Consider the following 10304-nt stretch of genomic DNA (forward strand, 5'->3'; position numbering starts at 1 on the left):
TTGGGTGGGTTAGGATTAAAGTGTGTTGTATTGGGGCACCGGGGACCCCCAAATAAAATTCTGCTTAGGGCCCGGCCACAGCATGCTACATGAAGTAAGGAACAAAAGCTAAGAGACCATATGAAATTTTCTTTGTTCCTTTTTTACTTTAATGAAAGCAATTAGGCTGACATAAACGCCACAATATTGTGTCAAGGCCACTGATCCATATTATCCCACCATGATTTCTTCTAAGGAGCACTTTCCTTACTTAAAAGGCAGCAACAAACTCTTACATTTTGCGTAAATAAATAGATGCAGCAGACTACAGTATATTTAAATCCAAAATACCACTTTAAGAATCTGGGAATTCTTTTATTTAAAAGTGAATAAACAGTTATTCCACGCATTAAGGAACTCTGAACGTTTTATTAACAATTGATAATAATTGAATAATATGTAACAATATCTATATATAGATAAAAATAGAATGCAAAGTGAACATTTTCATCTGTGTTCTTAGACTTGTACACTCAACAGTATACTTTATGCACAAACAAGCAAAGATCAGGTGTTGGATAAAATCACATTCCTTTTCACAACTTCTACAGATCTTCATTCTTCAGCTTTAAGAAACATGACGCACCTTTGAGACCCGCCTATATGACAAAAACCAGTCAGTTCCCAATGAGCAAAACCCAGATGATAATATGCAAACAAACAGTGACATTGGCACAATCATGTACTATAGGGCTACTCCCTATAAGCTACCACAATGACACTGGGCTGATGTGTGACATTCTTAAATAGTCGATTTGTCCATTTTTGCCACTAGGCAAAAGAATAAAATAGCGGAGTAGGCCTACATAATTTAAAGCCAAACATGTGTGCTTGCATAAGCTTGTTCACAAGCAAATATATTGTTGTTACTTGCTGTGATTTCCCAATACAAAACTAAACGACTAACCCGAACCTTAACCTTAGCCTAACGCTTTAACAGCCCTTTAAAGTGGTGTCAGAAAGTGAGGACCGGTCAAAATAAGATGTACGCTACAAGTACACATCACACACTTATAAGATGCCGTACAAAGACTTAACAACAGCTCCATCTAGTGGTTTTCTGCACATTCCTAGCTTGACTAGGTAGAACTTGATTGCAATGTTGATGTAATTGCTTTAGTACAGAAAAAATATTTTTGAATTCACTTGAGATTTCATCCACATACCTTGATTTTATTCTACATGGAACAAGACAGCTTTGAGACGCAGTCAATGTGCAAACATGGTTTACAGGGACACTTCCTGTGCACACGGACATCTGTAAAATCGCTTGTAGAAAATGCAGCCCTAAATGCATTTAGTGGACATGCCATTACTAAAAAGAAAAGAAAACTCGCAAAAATAAAGACGTCACTACTACATTAAATCAGAGAATGTAAAAGCATGTCAAATTTATACCACACAATTGATTTACAAGTTATAATACATACAAATAACTATTACAATACCGGTCGTGAGGTGATGCTTTAAATGTCAACATAACTTTTAAATAACACAAACACACTATGAACAGTATGTACAATATGGACGTTCATTCCAGTATTTTAAGACATTAGTCCAAGACGTTTCTTAATAAAATGGGCCACCAAGCACTGCGGCCTCTGTTGATAATCCAGCAGAACATCATGAGGAGTAGAAATCTGGTCACCCTCAAATCTGTTCAGTAGGGTCACACATACAACTGCAGCTGTAATAAAAAGATTTATTATTAGTGTTACATTTGATGAGTATGTAATTCATTACTTCAAAGTGTTTAATCCAGGGGTGCCCAATCCCGCAATGAGGTTTGCTCCAAAAACACACCTGAAGTAAAGCGATGTCGCTGTAAAGAAACACTACGTGCCTGCACACATACAAATATCCCGTTTTAAAGGGATAGTTCATCCAAAAATAAAAAATATGTCCTCATTTACTCCTATAACGTAATAACGTAAATGCCAATATTTTTGCCAACTTGCAACTCTAAGGTCTTTCGAGACCTTAGTGATAATAATGAGATATTTTGAAGAATTTAGGAAAACAAGAGTTCTCGGGCACTTTTGACTACCATTTAATTCTTCCTTACTCGTACTATGGTAGTGGATGATGTCCAAGAACTGAAAATGACCAACATTCTTCCAGATATCTTTCTCTGTGTTCATAGAACAAAGTAATTTATACAGGTATGAAATGACATGAGCGTTAGTAAATGATGACATAATTTTCATTTTTTTCAAAAGCTAAAAGTGCTTTTAATAGACTCTGTCTGCATGTATGCGTGTTTATAGTTTGTGTATCTATGTCTCCACTGAAAGTATACAGTACTTTCCTACAGTATGCCTACAGTATATGCTTAAATGTGTAAAGCACAGCTCTAATGCCTCTGACATTTTCAGCGCACTTATTTGCCCGGCTGAACAAATTCAGATCAGACTTCAGTCTCGCTCGTAATCTCCCACAGATGAGCATGAATAAAGACCAAGTCTAGCGCAGCCGTAGCCTATATATGATTTCAAGAACACATCCGGGGTTCTTTCATGTGTTCTCTGTTCTTGTGTTCTTTAGTATTGTGTTCTTTAGTAATGTAACTTTTAAGTATTGTAACTTTTAAGTTATGTAACTTTGAAGTATTGTAACTTTGAAGTAATGTAACTTTGAAATATTGTAACTTTGAAATATTGTAACTTTTAAGTAATGTAACTTTGAAGTAATGTAACTTTGAAGTAATGACACTTTGAAATATTGTAACTTTGAAATATTGTAACTTTGAAGTAATGTAACTTTGAAGTATTGTAACTTTGAAGTATTGTAACTTTGAAGTAATGTAACTTTGAAGTATTGTAACTTTGAAGTATTGTAACTTTGAAGTATTGGAATTAACAGTTATTGATGCCGTAGAGCGAAAACACGAAGAACGCATATTGAGAAACGGCCTAAGAGGACAGAGACCAACGCAGATGGCTCTGTAACTTGCTGTCCCACAAGCAGTAACAATACAGAGTAACGTCAAACGTGTGGTGTGGCACCAACTGTGCAGTCCACGATGCGCAGTAACATTTGTTTATGTTGTCTCTTTGAAAGCATCTATATAGCGGTGGGGGGCCCGCACCTTATCGCCATCTTGAACAGCGAGCTTTAGCATAGACATATGCACTAAATTTTCTTTCTGAAATGGGCCTCAGGAGTAGGCCTATATTGGGCAGCCCCTTTTTTTTTCCTGTGCTCTAAATAGCTTGAATATTATGGGTACATAATATATATAGCCCTGCCTGTACTAAATCACACCAGTTACATGTTTCACAGTTTTACAGTAGTAATGACAATGTAAACCTTTGTAATACCTTTAAGATTGCACACACGACACATGGCAGCAAAGACAGTGGATTCCATTTCAATATTCCTGACACCTGTGTCATATGCTTTTCTTAAATATTCAAACTTTTCCTCGGTAGAGAATGAGCACAGGGCACCGTCCAGTCGCCCTTGACCTAGAAAAGGAAGTGATAAAAAACATTTAAAATGGATAGCAATAGATTTTGTTTGCACTAAGTGAAAATGTTATATTTTCTTGGAAATATATGCTGTTTACACCGAGAGAAAATTGTGTACACCAGACGAGAGTGGTACGAAAAACGACAAACATGAGAGCATGACCACAAACTCATTGAGAACAATGCATTTAGTTAAAATGTATGGGCTACTAAATGTATGTTTAAAACAAGGCCCAATACCTTCGTAAAAGTCATGAGTGCACATTGTGTTTCCAATGACTGTTGGTACATCTGGCAGCTCTGTGGAACACTTCAGCAGCTCTTTGGCCACATCTTCATCCAGCTCTGTGCTCCTAACAATCATCTTTCCCAAAACCACCTGGTCAAACTGCGGCCGGAAAAATGAGTCCACAGCTTTTTCTGTAATCACTACAGTACCTGCCGGGAGTCCTGTGTTTTCAAACAACAGACAGAGTTATAGTTGTATTAAGCATTGGTGTAATTATGATCCTCCCCTTCTTGTCTTTCTAGCCTTGTGGACAGGATTGTGATAGTCCCATGTCTTTTGAGCTTGGCGTGTTCTTTGTGGGAGCACATGGCCATTCAACCACCCTTAGCAGCGTAAACGTGAACGTTGCTGTTCTGTTCATGGTTGATCAGACACTTTTTCAGCGGAAGAAAGTCTTTAAGCGATTTTAGTTTAGGAAAATTGCAGCGATACATTTTTTTGGCTTTACTATTTGGATTTTGTGGTAACCATTTTATGAAATCAATAAGGTACTCTGAGTATGTGTCATTCATATTTTTATTGAAAAAAGTCTCTAAAATAGTTATGTTAGCATAAGCTAAATTTGTTATACTGCAAGTCCACTCAAATAATATTTAATAAAGATTAAAGGACCATTGTGTAATTTTTAGTGCCGTCTTTCAAAGCACTACGGAGGCTGATAGAGGATTAAGATGTCGTCACCTTTTCACGACTTTCACTTCAAGAAATGGCAACAACATTCCTGTGCTGTATGTAGAGAGACATAGCTCATTCTAAAGTAATAAAAACATGTCGCTTCATTGAGACTATTCAAAAGTTATACAAATCTTTTGTAATAGCTAAAGGCAAATGGTCTCATTGTTTTGTTCAAAACTTTTATGTTTACCCATGTGTCCATCATATTACTGTATCGGGATCAATGTAAGATAAAGTAGGAATTGCTTACCAACTCCGCCTGAAGTGCCGATGCGGAAGATGATGACATCATGGCACTGTGCATGATACAGCAGTTTAATTAGTTCATTCAACATGATGGAGATCGAGGGCACGCCCATGCCATGCTGTTAGAAACATGTCAAAGAAAATATCAAACATGACGCCAGTCAAACCAAGTGTTCTATTACTTAACAATAAGTTAAAATAAGCTGTGTTTTATTGTGAATATAGTTATGAATAAAGATGGGCCCTGGGAAATTCGGTTTTATTATTCATCCTACAGATATTTTGGCTAGATTATAACTTATTTAAACGGACAGAGACTCACACTGATGGACATGACTGGTCCTACTTTATACATAGAGTATCGGTCCGTTCCCTCACAGATGTCTCTGACATCTGCAGTGTTGCCAGGCAGCTTAAGCTGCTCATATATAAACTGGGCAAAAGATCTCATTCGATTGGGACTTCCTCCAACACATACAAACTACAAAAAGAGACACAGGAAATACAATTATGGCAAAGGGATTTACAGTCAGCAAAAGGAACAAAGAAACATCTGTTTGATGGAGTCCTTGTTTATCGAACAAGTGCAGTAACGAAAGTTAACCGTTGTGTAAGATTGGTAGCTTAAATGTTTGAAAAATTAATGTAATGCTTAAACCAGGACAACTGTCTTCTTATATGCCAGTCTGTCTTTGTGCTGTTCTTTTTTTGACCCCTGCAAGTTACGGCAACTTTCTTACACTATTGTGTGGCCTCCTTAATAGCTTCCGACTTCTGTCTTCTCATTCCACACGTTTTTCCAAAGCAATTTACAAACGAGAGAGCATTCAAGATTTTGATAAGATCCAACAATAAGCACAAAGCTAGTAACCGGAGTCCTATCTGGCCAAGATTTACACACCTTCACATCACCAAACATCTGGGGCAGATTGTGTGTCTTGGTGCTCAGGTTGAAGTGGTACAAGATGTCCTCCTCCATGCTGTCCAAATGAGGGTTCTTCACATACTCCTGTCTAAAACACATTCCATTAATTATATATATATACACACATATGTCCTATAGTGTGACACAGCTAAATTAACAAAAAACAAACTGTTAATATCAAATTGTTAAAAGTTATATTAATCAAATAAAATAGCACTAGAGAGAAATGTTGGCATCATACCAGGACACATTTGCATGTTAATCTGTCAACTCTACATGTACATACACGCACACACACATATATATTCCTTACTTAATGTAATCATTATGTTCCTTCCCCATACTGTTTAGTAAGATAGGTGACATATGGTTGCAATTTTTATTTCGATCTGCAAAAGAAAGAGAAAAATATCCAGAAGCTGTACTGCACCTTTGTAATATAAACAGTATACATATATATATATATATATATATATATCTATATATATATATATATATATATATATATATATATGAAGAGTTTGTTTCCAAAATAGTTATTATGGCTTAAATCAAAACAAACCAACTGCTGTTTGATTGATATAAATTGGAATGCATAATAAAAAGTTATCCAAGTTATCTAATTTTAGAAATAAACTCTTCATATATGTATATAGTAAATATTATATTATCTTAGATACCGATTTAATTTTAATACATACCTTGTGGTATTAACCGTGTCTTTTTAAAGAGAACAGTCTTTTATCCCGTAAATTGGTCCGACTTTACCTTGTGGATTGTTGTGTTGTCTTTTGTTGATCTTTAGCGAGTAACAACATTTCTCTGTGACGCAGGCACTTATATAGACCTCATAGTGCATCTATTGGCTGTGGAGAGAGGTGTAGCACCTATCTCAACCTCCTCCCGAGGTCCCTTTGAACAATTCATGTTCGGCACAAAAATATTTATCATTGTAAAAGAAACACGGTTTGAATAATCAGATGAATATGTTTGCTTATATAAACGACATACAACATCAAGATCTAAAAAGAAACTTTAAATTTGAGCTTCTCGAGTTAGTAGGCTAAGGTTGTTTTCCTGGATTTTAAGATCAAGTTTTCTAAATACATAGTTAAAATGGACATATTTTGAAGAAATGCATGTGGACACAATTGTGTGTCTACAAAACTTCAATTTCTAAGAATTCCAGCATAAGCTAAATAAAAGGTTTAATAACATAATAGATTTGTCCAAGTCTGTACAAACGTTTATGACAATGTTAATGATTGAAAGTGACTACAAACCAATGATAATAGCACATTTCAAGCTATGGATTCTACGCCATTCTAGATGGTGTGTACCAGTGTTGGAACATTTATGTAACATAATCAATAGAGTTGGCAAAGCCCAATGCTATAATAAACATTCTTTAGCTGTGACTGTGTTAACAGACTTAAATAAATTATATTTCTGTTTTAGAAAATCTTTGTTTGCTGCTGTCATCATTTGTTTATTTAATAAAAAATATGCTATCCATCATAACATGAAGTCAAACACACAATATCATAATCCATGTTCAACCAAAACTCTTGATGTCAGTGTTATCTGTGTACAGTTATCTTGCTCTGTTTACAGTACAGGACATGTTCAGTGCTGCAAAAGTACAATGATGAAATCCTGCTTTTTAAAGCCACCCTGTATTCATTGATATAAAAAAACACTTTGTTTCACTTTACAAAATAAGTTAGATGATGTTTTATTTCGAAACGACTGCAAATTTTAAAAGGTGTCATGGGTCTCACAAAATGGATTTTCCATTGATTGCAGCATCATTTTACTGCACTTTATCAACATTTATGACTTAAAGCCTGATTATCATTTTGTCTTTATTGTCGTTTGTCTGCCTGTAAAACTGGAAGTTCAAAATAAACAAATATTATGTACCCTTGAGAATAATACTTTGCCCTGGTGTTGTCAAAACTTAAATCTTTAGAAATACTGTGCAAACAGTGATTTCCTTACAATAAAAGCACAACTTGCTGCAAATCACTGAGACATGGAAACTAGACATTTTGTTTGTGTGCAGTCAAATGTGTGCGTGCTCTCTAGTCCAAAAGTCCAAGTTCACTAACAGATGTTACAGTGACATTAGCAAAACACAAAAAGGCAGTGAAGGCATTCATTTATCTAATGACGCATGAGCAAACAAACAATACATAACTGAGGTAAAAGTTTGTCAATACATTTTCTTCGCATAATAGTGAAAGCATGAAAAATGTCAACATTTATATTTGTAACCAAAGCTACTGTAGTAAAAAAAAAATATTAGGGTATATATATATATATATATCACATTATTTACAATACACAATATGATTTTGAATGATTTTGGGGAAAACCCACAGAAGTTGTGTGTCCTGACCCTTGCGATTTCCGCCTATGGCTGTGTTATACTGTTACAGTCCAGTCTGTGTTTTCTCTTCTCTAGTGGCCTTTTGTTATGTTGTTGTGGACTTTGAGTTTGTAATTTACATCTAGTTCCTTTTTCCTTTCTTGTGCTGTAGTCCTTTATAAAGATGATACTTCTACAGAATATACTTTACATTATGTTGGTTGCAAACCATAGAACCCTGCCCAGAACATTTAATAGATTTAATGGTTATAATGGGAAATTAATAAAAAAACTACATTTATTGAAACTATAATGGTGTTTACTGAATTCTACTGGTGGGAGGGAAATCATTAGCAAACCACAAAATGATGTAGGAATATAAGGCCAAAACATTTTTTCTATTTTTAAATGGAAAGATGTATGGCATGCATAATTCATAGTGGTATTTTAATAGAAACCACTAGAATTTCTGTGATGGTTTAAATTTATTTGAGCAGGATGGGAAATAGTATAAATCACTTTAACTGGGTTTTCACAGACTGGATCACAAATGTGCCAGCTGCTAAAACGTATGCAATAGCTATTTGAGGGAAAAATCCAAAGGCCAATCCACAGGCAGAAAGCCCACAGAACTAAACACTCAAAATAGCAAAGGAGTGAATTCACTTACTAGTTCACTCATTCACTATTCACTATATAGCGAATGCTGAATAGTCCACTATAAGGGGAAGAAATGAATGAAAATTAATGAACGCTTTCGGACACTGAAAAAATATACCCTTCGTCTAAAAATACTGTCACAGACATTTGTATACAATTGTATAAAATACAATTATTTAATATATTTAAAATAAAGCAAGACTGTCTATAACAATCATGTTATATCTATTCCCAAAATGTAGATAACTGTCAAAAAGAACAAACACAAGTGTATAGATGTACATTTGTGGCATTAACAGTCACTCTCCTCCAGTTGATTCTAATCAGGCGGCTGATTTGCACTGTATCATGGGAAATAGTGGGTGAGCCAGTGTAATGCCGTATCTCAATGTGCGTTCTCCAGCGGTCTTGTGTCCTGGCTCTACGTCCTCAATAACTGTTGGAACCAGTGGCGGTTCTACATTGAATTGCACCCCGGGCGAGACCACCTTTGAGCGCCCCCCCCGAAAAATGTATAAATAAAAATAAAACACACACACAAAATTATGAAAAACCGTCGTATTTTATTATAACAACATAAGTGAAAGAGAAAACTATATTACTCAGTTGCACAAATCCGTTTTTTGTGTGCACCTTATGGCTTTGACCTTTTCCTGTCCATCCATCCATCCATCCATCCATTTTCTACCGCTTATCCGGGGCCGGGTCGCGGGGGCAGCAGTCTAAGCAGAGATGCCCAGACATCCCTCACCCTAGACACTTCCTCCAGCTCTTCCGGGGGGACACCGAGGCGTTCCCAGGCCAGCCGGGAGACATAGTCCCACCAGCGTGTCCTAGGTCTTCCCCGGGGTCTCCTCCCGGTCGGACGGGCCCGGAACACCTTCCGGGGAAGGCGTTCAGTAGGCATCCGTAACAGATGCCCAAGCCACCTCAGCTGACCCCTCTCGATGTGGAGGAGCAGCGGCTCTACTCCGAGCTCCTTCCGGGTGACCGAGCTTCTCACCCTATCTCTAAGGGATCGCCCAGCCACCCTGCGGAGGAAGCTCATTTCAGCCGCCTGTATCCGGGATCTTGTCCTTTCGGTCATGACCCAAAGCTCATGACCATAGGTGAGAGTAGGAACGTAGATTGACCGGTAAATTGAGAGCTTCGCCTTGCGGCTCAGCTCTTTCTTCACCATGACGGACCGGTACATCGACCGCATTACTGCAGAAGCTGCACCGATCCGTCTGTCAATCTCCCGTTCCATCCTTCCCTCACTCGTGAACAAGACCCCGAGATACTTAAACTCCTCTACTTGAGGAAGGAACTCTCCACCAACCTGAAGTAGGCAAGCCACCCTTTTCCGACTGAGGACCATGGCCTCGGATTTGGAGGTACTGATTTTCATTCCAGCCGCTTCACACTCTGTAAACCGTCCCAGTGCATGCTGAAGGTCCTGGTTTGAAGGGGCCAACACGACAACATCATCCGCAAATAGCAGAGACGAGATTGTGTCGTCCCCAAACCTGACACCCTCCGGCCCCTGGCTGCGCCTAGAAATTCTGTCCATAAAAATTACGAACAGAACCGGTGACAAAGGGCAGCCCTGCCGGAGTCCGACATGCACTGGGAACAAGTCCGACTTAC

At 37.4% G+C, this 10304-nt stretch overlaps 1 protein-coding gene across 1 annotated transcript; it reads right to left on the minus strand.

Moving 5' to 3' along the window:
• Window positions 1–394: 394 nt before the first annotated feature.
• On the minus strand, window positions 395–6883 carry upp2 (uridine phosphorylase 2). The gene is made up of 8 exons (XM_079463576.1): window positions 6346–6883; window positions 5958–6033; window positions 5621–5732; window positions 5042–5200; window positions 4724–4838; window positions 3750–3959; window positions 3360–3506; window positions 395–1726 (listed from the first exon to the last, which is right to left on the minus strand). The coding sequence occupies exons 2-8, from the start codon at window positions 6008–6010 to the stop codon at window positions 1584–1586; spliced, it is 939 nt and encodes a 312-aa protein (XP_079319702.1). The 5' UTR covers window positions 6011–6033; window positions 6346–6883; the 3' UTR covers window positions 395–1583.
• Between the last annotated feature and the right edge of the window lie 3421 nt (window positions 6884–10304).

This window comes from Barbatula barbatula (assembly GCF_947034865.1).
Source record: "Barbatula barbatula genome assembly, chromosome: 9".
In the NCBI taxonomy this organism is placed as follows: domain Eukaryota; kingdom Metazoa; phylum Chordata; class Actinopteri; order Cypriniformes; family Nemacheilidae; genus Barbatula; species Barbatula barbatula.

Excerpts from the sequence above, each read along its gene's own strand:
- upp2 (XM_079463576.1), bottom strand. The coding sequence starts at position 6,010 with ATGTCACCTATCTTACTAAACAGTATGGGGAAGGAACATAATGATTAC. Across the intron at positions 5,201-5,620 it reads AGATGTTTGGTGATGTGAAG|TTTGTATGTGTTGGAGGAAG; the intron begins GTGTGTAAATCT and ends CTCTTTTTGTAG. Across the intron at positions 1,727-3,359 it reads TCGTGTGTGCAATCTTAAAG|CTGCAGTTGTATGTGTGACC; the intron begins GTATTACAAAGG and ends TTTTTATTACAG.